Source organism: Cervus elaphus, chromosome 33, assembly GCF_910594005.1.
Source record: "Cervus elaphus chromosome 33, mCerEla1.1, whole genome shotgun sequence".
NCBI lineage: Eukaryota > Metazoa > Chordata > Mammalia > Artiodactyla > Cervidae > Cervus > Cervus elaphus.
In genome coordinates this window covers 39,827,943-39,843,474 of record NC_057847.1, presented here as the reverse complement: position 1 = coordinate 39,843,474, position 15,532 = coordinate 39,827,943, and the positions used below count along the sequence as shown (strand labels likewise).

The following is a 15,532-nucleotide window of genomic DNA, read 5'->3' as shown; positions in this document are numbered from 1 at the left end:
CTGCTGAGAAGTGAAGGAAGGTGAGGATTCAGAGGAAGCCATGGCTTTTTGTTGCGGGAGGAGGGTCGTAGATCTCCAGGAGATTCCTTCCCTTGGGTTGTTAGGAGTGAAAGAGGAGAGCCAGCATCCTGGCATGGAAAGTAAAAGGGTGGGGAGGTTTGGGGTTGAGGGTGGGGGAAGAGTTTTGGTTTATGTTTTAAACAACACAAGGGATTGGGATGTTGTTGGAAGCATCCTTGAGACAGCATGTTCATGGAAACACGCTCCGTGAAGGGGGAGAAATTGGAAACTCGAGGGAATGGGGTCAGCGAGTCTCCTCTTTGCCTCTGCAGCATCCGTTCACGACACCATTCTAGCTTGATTTTGTCTTGTTTAGTGTCTCCAGTCCAGTTGCTGAGAGCTCCTCAGGGCAAGGACCTCACGTTGTTCCCCATGAGATCCCCAGTATCAAACAAGGTGCTGGTTCTGGGAGGATGTTAATGCACAAATGACTGGATAAGTCGGGTTATGCTGAGGAAGAGCACAGGGGCTCAAATATTACGTAGACTGTGGTCACACTCTCCTCAGTCATTATCACCTATTTGGGCACATCATTTACCTGTACAGGCCTCTGTTTCCCCCCAAGCAAACCAATTTGGAATCGTGATACTTCATGATTGACAGGGTCAAACAGGTTAATAAAATAACTTAGTTACTCTTTCTGCATCTGGCATGTGGTAAAAAGCTGGATATGTGTACGCTTTGGAAAAGGGACAGTAAGTGTAGGTTGACTTAGAAGGAGGCATGTGATCTTAGGACCAGGAAGGAAGGATGTAAAGGTATATTCAGTGTAGAGGAGCTCGGGTACCCAATAACTGTGTGGTGAATTGTTTCCTCAGAGAGGTGGGAAGCCATGTGCTTAGCTGAGAGCCCCAGACACCTTTGGCCCAACCACTGAAGGGTGGGTGGTCATAACCCACCAGGACCAGCCAACCACAGTACTTACCAGGTTTTGTGGTGGTCGTAGCTAGCATGGCCACAGAGCTAGCAGACTGGGAGACTGAGGGTGGCTGAGCCTATGGGTGGGAGACTGGCCCTGATTAGAGTCATGTGGGACTAGCCCATTGATATGGACCAGGGAGGGCGTGGACCACTGGAAGATGGTAGAGTGGTTTCCATGGGAGCAGGGGAGGTTCTCATGTGAGAAGGGGAACTGAAGCTTGAGGTCTGGGAGGTAGTGTGTGCAAGGGAGCACAGGGGATGTGCTCTAAACCCTTACGAGACATTAAGTGGGAGACTCAGTGGCAGTGTGGCCTTAAATGTCACACCTTCTCCTGTAGGATGAAAAACAGTCTGTGGTTTCCACCTGCCCTGATTTCCTCATCTGTAACATGATGGATAATTGAGAAACAGGCAAGCATTTGGATAGATAAATATGATTTAAATGATGCATGCTTTTAATCTTCTAGATCAGCAATGACTAGAAAACACATTTAGGAGAATGCTTTTCTTTTTCACAGTGTTTATCTTTTTCTCTACAACTAGCCGCTTTTTCTCAGCAGAACAAAACTTCACAGGTGTAAGGTTATTTGCTGCTGTTGGAATAAGCCGCCCTTAGCATGTTTTCCAAACAGACTAGCGTAGGTGAAGGCATGGAGTCCATGGGAGACAGAATAAGTTCTACAGACATGGAGGGGAAAATGGGTATGGTGGCTCCTTCATGAGAGGGCTAGTAGGGGGATTAATTGGTGGTGTCAGTAGAATGTCCATCCTGTGCCCAGACATAGCAGACACACTCATATAGCTTAGCTTTCTTACCCCACAAGGAGCTGTGTTCCTTTCGAGCCTAAAATGCTAGTTGTTTGCTGATCTTGAGCTATTTCTGTGTGTAGCCTGGTTTTTCTTTCCCTCCCATGGTAAGGGCTTGTCCTTTGGCCCAGGTCTACCCTCAGTGGTGATTGTACTGACAGGAGGCCTAGGGTCAGGTTCAGTATGGTTCTGCTCCATCTGTCCATTTGCACATATCTGTCCTTCATCTGTCCATCCATCCAAGAAATGCATATTTGGGTTCTTACTGAGTCTTGGGCATTGGCTAGGTATTGTGACCATAGCTGTGACTTAGACAAGACCCTTAGTCTCATGGAGTTTGTGTTTTTGTGAAAGACTTAAATTACGAGAGAGTGATGGCCGATGAACACAGAGTGGGTGGTTCCACAGGCAAAGACTTGCCCTGTCCTGGGGCTTCTCTCTGAGTCACTCCACAGAGATAGGGGAGTCCCGAGAAAATGACTTCAGGAGTAAACAGCATTGGCATCCTCTGTGAAGAAGCAGCTTTCCACCCATCTCATACGGTGATGCTGAGACACCAGGAGGAGAGTTCAGGGGTCGTTTGGTGGTGTTCACCCCAAGGGCCTGCAGGGAGGGGCACTGGGGCCTTTGGTTACCAGCCTTTGTGTTTCTCGTCCTAGGAATGGGCACGCTCTGCTGGCGTTCATGTTCTCGCGACAGGAGGGCAAGCTGAACCGCCAGCAGACCATGGAGCTTGGCCATCACATCCTGAAGGCACACATTTTCAAGGTGAGCTCCACACCGCTGGAGGGAGGGTTTCATTGGTACCACATTGAGGTTTTGGTTCTGGAGACAACTTTGTCAGCCCATGCCTAAAAGTAACCATTGTTCTCATTTTTCCACCCTCTAAATCTCTTAGAAGTTTCTACTTCATTCATTCCCCTTTGTTTCCTTGTTAAATAGTTGTAGAAGAAGCTATGTGACCTCTGTAGTTTCCTGCCACCTGAATTTTCTGATTGTGTCCTTGTTTCTTGTGGCCTAGTTTAACTTGTTCCTTTTTCCTCTGGATTTTTTATTCTTGGGTAGTTATTTTGAGCAGTTTAATCAGGTTCAGGTTTGATTCCTCCCTTACCACCCACCCCTGCGTATCATAATTACTTTATACAGGTAAACCTTGGTATACTGCACTTTTGCTTAATTGTGCTTTGCAAATAATTGTATTTTTTCTTACAAATTGAAGGTTTGTGCCACCCCTGCATTGAACTAGACTTTTGGCATCATTTTTCCAGTAGCATTTGCTTATTACTTCATGTCTGTGTCGTATTTTGGAAAATTCTTGCAATATTTCAGACTTCTTCATTGTTACTTCTTATGGTGTTCTGTGATCAGCCATCTCTGATGTTACTAGTACAACTTACTGAAGTCTCAGATGATGGTTGGCAATTTTTAGTAATAAAATATTTTTAAATTAAGGTATGTATTAATACATTTTTTAGACAATGCTATTGCACAGTGAGTAGACTACAGTATAGTGTAAACATAAAGCTTTCAAGTGCACCAGGAAACCAGAATAATTGCATGACTCACATGGTTACTGTGGTCTGAAACCAAACCTGCAGTATCTTCGAGGTCTGCCCGTTAGAGTTAAAACGCTCTATAAAGTCTGTGTGAGGTTTCTGGGGTCAGGACACAGTGTGCTTGGTGGGAGGCCATCAGCCATGACTGGTCCCTTCCTTCGTTAGGGACTATAAATGGTGATATTCTAACATTTATTCTTCCTTTAATTGATTAGAGAACCTCTACAAAGAGAAACTTTTCCCTCAACTGCCATCCTTTCTGCCAGGCGGACAGTAAATGTAGCAAAGGCAGGCTGGTTCCTTGATCCTTGGTTTTAGGAGGGGGAATGCTTACAGGTTCAAGTCTTTCCTGAGCACACAGCCTTTGCCTCATGTTCAGCGGGGACCTTCACCTGCTTCAGACCCATGCTGCATGTGGGAGAGGAGATGTTGAAGCTGATTTGCTGCTGTTTTTTCCCAGGGCCTCAGTAAGAAGACGGGAATCTCTTCAAGCCACCTGCAGGCCCTGTGGATCGGGTACAGCACCGAGGGGCTGTCCGCGGCCCTGGCCTCTCTCAGGAATCTCTACACTCCCAATGTGAAGGTGAGCCACCCTCTGCCAAGGGAGCCAGAGCCCCCTTGCCTGACGACTGTTGCATCAATGGTCCTGCTTTCCCCTGCCCTGGGTTGTGGGCAAAGGAGGCTGGGACGCTTCTAAAGATGCGCTTTTCCTGGTGTCACACAGACGTGACTGCTCTGTTGCTGGTTCTCTTCCACAAGTGTGGCTTTCGCTGAGGCGGCAAGATGTGGGTGGTCAGGGGCTACCGTGTGAGCTCATGGTGACTGTTTCAGAGTGAGTGAGATAAGGGAAACAATTCACAAAGGAAACCAAAGGTCAGAGTGGGATTTCCAGGGAAAATGGACTTTTAAGGCATCCTGCCTTCCAATCTGGACTATCTCTTTATCGTTCATAGGAAATTAAGCCCTGATGAGTGACAAAGGGATGGTCACACAGAGGGAAACTTTACTAAAGGTTTTGTACACATGTGTATTTATGACCATGGAAAGTGTATCACAGTCTGCCTGCTGCTGAGCCAAGGGCTTCCTCATTCCCCATCAGTGGCTATCATTTTGCAGTATTTGCCTGAGCTTTTCAGAGTAGATTTTCCCTCCTCTGTTAATGCAGTCTTAGAATCTGAAGCACACAGAGGCCAAGTATCTGCTTAAGGCAGCAAAGATGGGTTAATTCCCATGGAGTGTGGGAACCACTGACTTAACATTATAGCTGTTTATTACCATCTTCCCTAGTGCAAAATAAGATGAGGTCGTAATTGTCTTCCCATTTAGATTTCTTACCTGCTTGATGTAGCTGCTAGACTCCAGGTCTTTCAGCCCCAGGCCCTGATGTGTTGGCTGCCTTCAAAAGCACTGACGTCATTTCCCAGATAGCCAGGTTCTCCCTCCAGTCACCTCCATGAGAAGTCATACCTGTTCTCTTGTTAGTAGCCCAGGATGGCCTAACATTGTTACCAGGTGGTCAGGTGAAGCCCTAGAAGTTTCCAAGAATCTTTTTCTTCTCCTCACTTTGGTTCATCAAACCCACATGACCAGAGATGGTGCCATGGAAGAGTCTTGTCCCCACACCCTCTCCAGCCCCGGGGGAGCCTCTGTGCCTCTGTCAACATGTCCCACTGTCAACATGTCCCACCCTCAGCACCTGCACCTTGGACGTGTGTCTGGGGATCGAGGCCTTGCAGAGCACTGCCCCCTCTTCTCCCTTCCCTGCTTTCCTGGTGTATAGTGGTCCCTTGGATTCGTTCCAGGTCCTTCCACAGATACCTAAATCCAAGGATGCTCAAGTCCCATATATAGGGGCACAGTATTTGAATATAGCCTACGTATATCCTCCCATATATTTTAGATCATCTCTAGAGTGCTTCTAATATCTAATGCAATATAAAGACTATGTAAAGAGTTGCACACAGAAAATTCAAGTTTTGCTTTTTGGAACTTTATGGAAAGTTTTATTTTCAAATATTTTTAATCTGTGGTTGGTTGAATTCACAGATACAGAACCTACTAATACAGAGAGCAGGCTGTATTTCCTTATTTTTTTTCTCTCTTTTTCAATGGAAGTATAGTTGACGTAGATTTTAGATGAACAACCTAATGATGTGGTACTTGTTTTTATAGCACAAAAGGTCTTGTTGAACAAATAACACCACATATGGTTATAAATTTTTTCTTACAGTGAAAACTTAAGATCTACTGTCTTAGTTTAGAAACTTTGAAATATACTGAATTATTATTGGCTTTGGTCCTGCAGGGTACATTACATCCCCCCCTTGCTGGTTTTGGTCCTGTGGGGTACATTACATCCCCCCTTGCTGGTTTTTAGAAGTGGAGAGTGTAACAATGCTGACAGAGGAGCCTGGATGTCAGGAAGGACCCAGCAGGGCTCTGACCCTGGGGCGGCTCGCCCACAGCCCTACTGCCCAGTAGAGCTTGGGTGTTGGTTAGAGAAAGGCCACCACCCCCCTGGTGGATTCAGACAAGGTCTTTGCAAATACAAAAGTCCAGGTGGACTGAGTGCTGTTAGGGTTCCAGTCTCGAGAGGCAGAGGGCTCGTTGGATTTCGGCTGGGCTCACCCCTGGACAGGGCGCCTGGAAGCAGAGCAGCCCTGGAGAACTGCTCCCAGGAACCCCTGTGTCCACCCGGAGCTCTGCAGAGGGGTAGGCTTGAGGGCTGTGTCCTGACTGAAGCCACTTGCAATTTCATGGGGTGAGGACAGGGAAGCCGCTTTTGTCATTAAGGAACACTAGCTCTAAGCTGCTGCTTCTGGTCAAAAGGAGCACTTCCTTCCTAGATAGAGTTACTCTGAAAGAAGAGAACGTGCCAAGGACGTATTTCACGTGATGAAGAAATTGTGTTTGGAGTTTTTGTTTTACTTGTTACAGAAACTGGAATTGAGTTTACTGTAATAGTTTCATCTCTCATTTCAGCTGAAAGTATATCTTTTGGCTTCTCCATAATGAATAAAATTCTGTAATGATGGCAAGGAACAAAGAAAGAAAAATTAAAATAGAAGTATCTGTTTTCACTGTTTTAATGAATTATGGGCACAAAAGTTATTTTAATGTGGAGAAAAGTAAATGGGAAACGTCATACTCTGTTGAATATGAGTTTTTAAGACAATAAATGAAAAGGTACAGTGTAATAGTGTAATGAGCTTGACCCGCCTGGGATTATAAACTTTTCTCTTTAACATATTTGCAATTTTAAAATTATTCATCTTTACTTTGTTTTATAGAATTCCAGTGTCGCCTACACCTAACATTATCCCCCCAAACTGTATAACTTAGTCACAGAATTTTAAGACTTTCTATTATCCTTTTGTTTCTTTTGTCTTTCAAAAAAAGGGGGGGGGGGAGTGATTTTTCACAGAATCTTGAACAAATTACAGTAATTTAAAATTATGCATGCAATTAAGGAATTTTTTTTTAGAGAGTATTAAATGTTGTCATACAGGAAAGGATGTCATTTTGAGCAATAATTGCAGTTTGCCACTTTGGTAAATTAAAGCTACTTGCTCTGGAGTAATTACTTGGTAGTTGAATTTTAATTTTGGTGGCATGCCCGTGATTTCTAACAATGTGATCTACCATAGCCAAGCCAGGCTCATGCCAGCCTGGGCTCTGGCTGGCCCTCTGGGGTCCTGGCCACCAGGGCCCCCGGGCTTCGGTCCAGTTGGTTGTTTTGCTCACATAGTCCCATTGGACTGCCTGCCAGCCACAGGCTTCCTAAGGCTGTGAGCTCCAGGGAATTAAGATTGTGATTCTTCTCACAGCTGGAGGCAGGGAGGGGAGGAGATAGGAGTTAGGTGTGGACCTTGGCCTAACTTCCCTGGCTGAAAGGATGCAGTTGTGTTCTGCATATTTATTAGGAAGCACGCATTTACACCGGTTGTACTGATGAAAGCCTCCCGATGGGAAAACTGAGCCTCCCACTTTACTACATGCTGGGCAGTACCTCTTCTGTTCCTCATGATCACATCATTTTACCTACTACCCTACCCCCTTTTTCATTTTCTTGCATTCATCCAATCCAGAGGTGTGTATAGGTAATATCACCATTTCCAGTCATTAAAGGAAGAGCTTCATGGTGGTGGTGACCAGAAGATTTCCATGTAGTTGGGAAAAAATATACAGGAAGAACCCTTTTTCCCCTTCCCCAAATGCTGAGTAATCTTAGCCAGAGCTGCTGCTTCAGCTGCTGGACTGTGATATGATAGTAGTGTTGTGCCCGGGGCTAATCTCTGCCTTACCTGCTCTGAGCCTCAGTTTTCTCACCTGTGAAGTGAAGGTCACTAAAGAATCTGCATAGTGGAGTGAAGGGACACCTCACTGAGATGTTGAAGCTCTTGGGAGAAGACTTGGCATTTATTATATGGTCAAGTGAGTTAGTTTCAGTCATCTTTCGCCTTCTTTCTGGACACTGAGATTCTCCTGTAAACACTTGAGAACTTGTGAATGTGCCTGGTGGTGAAGGTGAAGGGGAGCTGCCCACAGGCTGTGACGGGTCCACGCCTGCCCTCAGATAAGCGGGAGGTCTCCTTGCTGCCCCATGCAGATGAGCAGCCCTGGTGTGGTGGGGGCAGCGGGGCAAGTCCTCTGGGTCACCTGGTTTCTGGGGCAGAGTGCCCTCCTGTGCCTTCTGAGGGTCAGAGACTGGGGCCCTTGTCTCTTGGAAGACCCAGAGGGATGGGATGGGGAGGGAGGTGGGAGGGGGGATCGGGATAGGGAACACATGTACATCCATGGCTGATTCATGTCAATGTATGGCAAAAACCACTACAATATTGTAAAGTAATTAGCCTCCAACTAATAAAAATAAATGAGAAAAAAAAAGATCCACTAACCTTCCCTGGTTGCTTAGATGGTAAAGAATCTGCCTACAGTACAGGATCCCTGGGTTCGATCCCTGGGTTGGGAAGATCCCCTGGAGCAGGAAATGGCAACCCACTCCAGTATTCTTGCCTGGAGAATCCCAGGGACAGAGGAACATGGCGGGCTACAGTCCACAGGGTCTCAGAGTCGGACACTAAGAGACTAACACTTTCACTCCCCCCCCGCCCCTTCAAAGGTGATTATAACAAAGCAAGTCATATTTATTTAGCACTTATAGGAAGCTCAGGTCTGTGCTAAGTGCTTGGTGTGTGTGGCATGTTCATTTTTAATCTTCACAACAACCCAAGGAAGTGAAGCTGTCTTTATTTCCACCTTTCAGGTGAGGGTAGTGATAGGTGCCCAGATCCCACAGTGGGAAGAGCGCCTGGCAGAGAGCAAGCCCACGCTCCCTCCACAGGTGCGCTCCTCACCTGGTGTGTTTACAGCCGTGGCTGCCAGCGGGAACCAGCTGGGAGCCCTGGGCCCCAGACTAGTTAGAATCTCCAAGGGTGGGGCTGGTGCTTTGGAAACTTGCAAGCTCCCTGGTGGTTTCACCCAGCAGCAGGGTTAAGAAGCGTGGGTTTGGAGAAGGTCACAGACTGCTTGGGGGGGGGATAAGTGGTAAAAATACCCACAGCATGGCACCAACAAAGGAAATGTTTCTCCCGAGAGGCAAATAGAGAATTGGTAACAAATGCCTTTAGGAAAGTTCTGCTTCTGTGCACAGACCTTCCATAAGACTTTTCTTATATAGTATTATGCAAGACATTACTGAAGCAACACCTTTCAACATTCTTAGAAGAAAGTTTCTGTGCAGTAGAATGGGGTGGTGTACTGTCATTTCCTTAAGACAGCACCTGAATCACAGAGAGGTTGAGTAATTTTCTGAAAATCACACAGCAAGTTAGTTAAGAGGCTGATTGAGAACTCAGACTGTTTAATCCATCATCTTTTTCTTTTAGGCTCATGAATCTCAAGAGGGGATGGGATTAATGGGGGAGGGGAGAGAGAGGGTAACTGGCGATCAAAGTCATCCTGTGAATTTGCAAGCAGTTTCTGCCTGTCCTTTGGTGACCAGAGTCCAGTGTGCCCATCAGTGATATTAAGTGTGTGTTTTTTTTAAATCTTCTTTATTTCTGTAATGTTGGTAAATGATGCCCCCTCTTTAGTCTTTTTTAATGTTTACTTGTTTGTTTATTTTGGCTGCATCGGATCTTAGTTGTGGCGGCGTGTGGCTCTTCCTTATGGCATGCAGGCTTCTCTGTAGCTGTGATGCCCGGGCTCAGTAGTTGCAGGTGGGCTTAGTACCCCCCGCCCAGCTTGCAGGATCTTAGTTCTCCAACCAGAGATCGAACTCAGCCCCCTGCATTGGAAGACGGATTCTTAACCATTAGACCACCAGGGAAGTCCCTGGTGTGTGTGTTTTGAAAATTTTGAAAAGCTGTTGGGGTTCTCCTCTGTATTCTTCTCGCCTGAGAACTCATTCCTTGGGCCTCGATAAAACCCCTGCTGTGCCAGCAGCATTGTCCTATTGCTGCCACACTGTTGGCGGTTACTCAGAGGGAAGTCCTTTTCTCAAAAACCCTGACTTTTGTTGGGCACTTACCCTTTTGAAATGCTTTAAAGTCCTGCTTGAGTCTGGTGCTGTTTTGAGGAGCAAACCGATTTAGGGCTGTAGAGCAAGCTTGGTGGGGGTGGGTTTGCCCGAGGTTGTGTCCCGTGTCACTGTGGGGACAGGGACACCTCTCCTGATTTCTCCTCTCTGACTTTCTGCCCTTGCGTCCACATGTGCTGGTTGGCAGCTGGGGGCTGGGTTGGTCTTGACCTGGTGAGGTTGGAAGATGGTCCCCCTGTGACTCTGTGAAGGATGAGGTGGGTCTAGTCACTTGGGCACAAGTGTGCTTCCTTTTTTTTTTTTTGGAAGTATTGTTGATTTATACTGTTGTGTTAGTTTCAGATGCACAGGAGAGTGGTTCAGTTTATACACACACGCATGCACGCACGCACGCACGCACTCTTTTTAAGATTCTTCTCCCTTATAGGTTGTTACAAAATATCGAGTGTAGTTCCCTGTGCAGTACAGGTCCTGTTGTTGATCTGTTTTATATATAGTAACTATATCTGCTAACCCCAGATTCCTAATTTATCTCCCCCTCCCCCCACTTCAGAAAACTAAGATCATGGCATCTGGTCCCATCACCTCATGAAAACTAGATGGGGAGACAGTGGAAACAGTGTCAGACTTTATTTTTTTCAGCTCCAAAATCACTGCAGATGGTGACTGCAGCCATGAAACTAAAAGACGCTTACTCCTTGGAAGGAAAGTTATGACCAACCTAGATAGCATATTAAAAACCAGAGACATTACCTTGCCAACAAAGGTCCATCTGGTCAAGGCTATGGTTTTTCCAGAGGTCATGTATGGATGTGAGAGTTGGACTGTGAAGAAAGCTGAGCGCCGAAAAATTGATGCTTTTGAACTGTGGTGTTGGAGAAGACTCTTGAGAGTCCCTTGGACTGCAAGGAGATCCAACCAGTCCATCCTGAAGGAGATCAGTCCTGGGTGTTCATTGGAAGGACTGATGCTGAAGCTGAAACTCCAATACTTTGGCCACCTCAAGCGAAGAGTTGACTCATTGGAAAAGACCCTGATGCTGGGAGGGAGTGGGGGCAGGAGGAGAAGGGGATGACAGAGGATGAGGTGGCTGGATGGCATCACCGACTCAATGGGCATGAGTTTGAGTAAACTCCGGGAGTTTGTGATGGACAGGGAGGCCTGGTGTGCTGCGATTCATGGGGTCACAAAGAGTCGGACACGACTGAGCGACTGAACTGAACCCCCCACTTTAAGAGGTCCTTCCTTAATTATAAGTGATGGTCCTCATAGTGGGAAGGAACTGACTTGTGGGCCATCCTCACTCAGAGGGGCTTCGTTTACCTCTTTGTCTGTGAACTTCTGTGTCTTGTGCCGTAGGCCCAGTGGGAAATGAAGCATGCCGAGTAGACGGTGGTGCTCAGGGTTGGTGTGTGGATGATGTGGGGTGTGTGCATAGAGGAGGGCTGGGAGCATTCTGTAGAAAGTGGGGGGACTTCTCCCTGGTGTCCTGGCATTGAAGCAGGCACAGTGGAGGTGACCCTTTGTCATGCGTATCTATGGAAAGGGTATTTATTCCTGGCAGAGGGAACTATACGGGAGAGGGTGGAAGCCCCGGAGGTGGGACCTGCCTGCCCTTGTTGCAGGACAAGCATTAGACCCCATGTGGTCACCTTTGCGGGGCAGGGGGGTGGTGGGTAAGTGAGGGGAAGAGTGCTGGTAGAGGAGCTCAGAGAAGCAGCTGAAGGGCTGGGTCACCCAGAGCTCAAGCTTCAGCGGCAGCCAGTGAGTCTGCAGGTTTTACACTCTGGGTTCTAACCAGTCTGTATGGTATCACTGTTCTGAGGTGTGGTGTCACCACCAGAGTAATAATTTATCACTTTGCAAATATTCTGTTAGCTACTTTTGTGGGCACCGTATCACTGAAATGCCTCAGATTTTATATTCCTTGTCATCTTTCTGTATCCTCTAATGATCCCATGTGTCTCTGGTCAGATAAGAGACGCAGTCTCTGTGGTTTTCGTTCCTCATGGGCAGCCAGAGGTGGCCAGAGTCTGTCAGGGGGTGATTGATGCGATCAAGACCATTGAAGGGGACTGTTTGAAGAAACGCAGTGGGCATCTTAATAGGTGTTAATGGAGTGTCATTTTTCCAATGACCTGGAGATTTGAAGAAAATATTAGTATAGCTATAATTCACATAAAGTATTCAATGATTTTATTTTAAAACCTATAGGTAATGAATTTCCTTTTATATCTGGATCCAAGGCGTTCCATGGGTGGTAGATGTGTAGCAATTAGTCAGAAAAGCAGATGCTTTTCTAGGAGTTTTGTGCTGCTGACAGTCCCAAGCATATGAGCATTTTTAAGTGTTCTGCTTTTTCTTGCAGGTACAATTCCTTGTAGAGAAAAAAATGTATGCTCTTATTTTTGGCTTTATTATCTCACTGTTAATTATTTAATCCTCTGATGATTATTTCATTGTCCCCCAAAATGAATGTTCTGTTTTTATTTGGATCAGACAGTGGTTTTCAAAACTTGATCCCCAGAACAACAGCATCTGTATCACCTGGGGGGAATTCAGTAAACAGGCATATTCTTAGACCGTACTCCCACCCCCGCCAGACCTACTGAATCCAGAGGTCTGAGTCCAGAGAATAGCCATTTCTAAATTTTTGTTTCATTGTGATTAAAAAAAAACCACATCATAAAATGTATCATCTTAACTATTTTTAAAGGTAGAAATCAGTAGTGTTAAATTTATTCATATTATTGTGCAGTAATAAAACTCCACAATAAAACTAAATCTCCACACCTATTAAAACAGGTCTTATTTCCCCCGCCTTCTCCCAGGCCCTGGAAGCCACCATTCTATTTTCTGTTTTTGTGAATTTGACTATTCTATGTCCCTTATATTAGTGAAGTCATATAGCATTTGTCCCTTTAAGGTTGGCTTATTTCTTTTGACCTAATGTTCTCAACGGCTTCCCTGATGGCTCAGTGGTAAAGAATCTGCCTGCCAATGCAGGAGATGCAGGTTTGATCTCTAGGTCTGGAAGATCCCCTGGAGCAGGAGATGGCAACCCACTCCAATATTCTCGCCTGGAAAATTCCACGGACAGAGGAGCCTGGTGGGCTATAGTCCGTGGAGTCACGGAGAGTCAGACATGATTGAGTGAGCAGTGTTCTCAGGGTTCATCTGTGTTGTTACATGGGCAGGATTTCCTTCCTTTTGAAAGCTGAGTGCTATTCCAGTGTATGTACATACCACTTTTGTTTGTCCATTCATCTGTTGACCTTTTAGTTTGCCTGCAACTCTTAGCTATTGTGAATAGTGCTTGCATAACACGGCAGTGTGGGTATCTCATTGAGATTCTGATCTCATTTCCTCTGGACGTGTACCCAGAGTGGGATTGCTGGATCCTGAGAAACCTCCACACTGTTTTCCGAGGCAGCTGTGCCATTTTGCATTCTCACCAGCGAGGATGTGCATCTTTAGTGCATGTGTAGGTCGTACCGGTGCACATTCACGTTTGAGAACCACTGGACTAAGGATACCACCCTTCTCCACAAACATTGTTATGATCGCCAACTTCATGAGAAATTAATCTTGTTGGGGGACATTCTCCAACAGGTGAGCCGTCTCCTGATTTTAGGAGGGGCCAACGTGAACTACAGGACCGAAGTGTTAAATAACGCCCCGATCCTATGCGTCCAGTCTCACCTTGGCCATGAGGAAGTGGTCACTCTGCTTCTGGAATTCGGCGCCTGCCTGGATGGCATGTCGGAGAACGGCATGACTGCCCTCTGCTACGCGGCCGCTGCAGGCCACATGAAGCTGGTGTGTCTGCTCGCCAAGAAGGGGGCGAGGGTAAGCGACAGCCTTCCCCGCAGAGGGGTGAAGGGGCCACAAAGGTGGGAAGTGTCTCCCGTTGCTGGTAGAATTCTCATTGGCCGGGCCAGGCTCCCTTCTGCCTCTACTTTGTCAAGGTGCAATGAACATAAACAGAAAGGGTGGAGCTACAGTGTGTGATGTGGCCTGATGTGGGTATGTGTGTGATAGATGTGTATTGTCTGCGAGAGGGAGAAGGGGCTGTGTGTTTTGTTCAAAGCTCTTATTCTGCTTAATCCTGCCTGAGGGGAGGCTCCTGGTCATTAGAGGCCCAAGTAAGGCCATCCTTTAAAAAGCCTGCAAGTGTTGCCCTAGAACTTGTTACAGAATTTCACTCTGCACTGGATGAGTTGAAGATTTAAATGTGATTTTTTTTCTCCTTTTTATTTCATGTTATGTCTTTTTAAAAATAATAATAAAATGAGTTCTGTGGGTCTTGGAAGTCATGTGCTTCAGCATATAGCAGCAGGTACTAGAAGGCCCCGAATCCACATTTCTCCAGCTGCCATCTGGGACCCTGGGCCAGTTAAGCCAGTGTGCTCAGTGTTCTCATCCATAAAATGGGTACAACAACAGGGTCTACCGCAGGGCTGTTGTGTGAGCATAAGTAAATCAATATATTAAAACAATGCAAAGTAACTATATTATTAACAAGTTGCTCAAGGACTGTCAGTATTAATAGGTTGAATGAGGACAGTGCCAAATTCACAGTAAACTCTGTTTATTTTAAGCACTTTATTGGGGAAGGGAGAATGTACTTTTGAACAGCAACAGAAATAAATCGCTGGTATTTGTTTTTCTTCTTTATAGTTAGGCTTTTTGAAGTTCAACAAAAGACATTAGACTTATAGTAACTATGGGAGTCTTTTTGCTTTTTTCTCTTGAAAATACAGCACTTGGGATGGGTCCTCCTTAGTCCATGAAAGAAGGGAAATGCTTCTGTTAAACCTTCCCGGTAGGTTCATTACTGCTCATACCGCCCCTCCATTTCCACTTCCAGACCATGGCTTGGCTTTTTTTGGAGGCTAGCTCTGTAGGAGGGGGTGGAGTCATATAGGTGGCTTATGTAGGCAGAGCCTCTGGGTTGAGGTGCAGAGCATCTTCAGAATTTGCAAGTGAGGCTGGGCCCTAAGTCCTCTCCCAGCCCACGATTCCCAGGCTTAGACAGGGAATGACGTGTTATCTGCTGCCTCTTGGACCATTACGGGTATGCAGCCCTCAGTCACTGCCCCTTCGTGGCTGACCAGCCTTCCTGCCTTTGTGGCCACACTTGGCATGCTGGCATGACCTGGGTCACCTGCCTTCCCCAATAAAATGCCACTTGGAGTCCCTTCCTGCCCTTCCTCGTACAGAGCTGGGATCTTTCCAGATCCCTCCCTTTTGCTGGCTTTCCTGTTTCAGTGACTAAAGAACTGTTCTGCCCCCCAAATCATAGCTTGCCACAGAAGGTTAAGATTAAGGATACTTCACTCAGTGACTAGGGTTGGGAAGAACAGGTTTTGTCTGCCCTCATACCTGCTCCCCAGAGAACTCGAAGCTCCAGGTCACTTCCTAGAGAGACAGAGGGAACGAGGAGGATGCCTTGTGATCACTAGTTCTACAGAGGGAACGCGAGGTCTGGAACAGTGCATCAATTGCAGTAATTCAGACAGAGACTCTCCAGAGAGACACAGTGGGACACGAACCCAATACATCTGCAGTGGGATGGGGTTTGTCCACAGCACATGTGGGTCACTGTGACAAAGTGATGCTCAGCTGTGCTTTCCCTTGCTCCTGC

General features: G+C 46.4%; 1 protein-coding gene across 11 annotated transcripts in view; it reads left to right on the top strand.

Moving 5' to 3' along the window:
- TANC1 (tetratricopeptide repeat, ankyrin repeat and coiled-coil containing 1) overlaps positions 1-15,532 on the top strand; it is a 241,903-nt gene that overhangs the window by 196,903 nt on the left and 29,468 nt on the right. For all 11 annotated transcript variants that reach the window (XM_043894132.1, XM_043894129.1, XM_043894127.1 and 8 more), the window contains 3 exons: positions 2,448-2,556; positions 3,805-3,927; positions 13,498-13,734. In XM_043894132.1, coding sequence (XP_043750067.1) covers positions 2,448-2,556; positions 3,805-3,927; positions 13,498-13,734 — 469 coding nt within the window. The remainder of the gene's footprint in view (positions 1-2,447; positions 2,557-3,804; positions 3,928-13,497; positions 13,735-15,532) is intronic.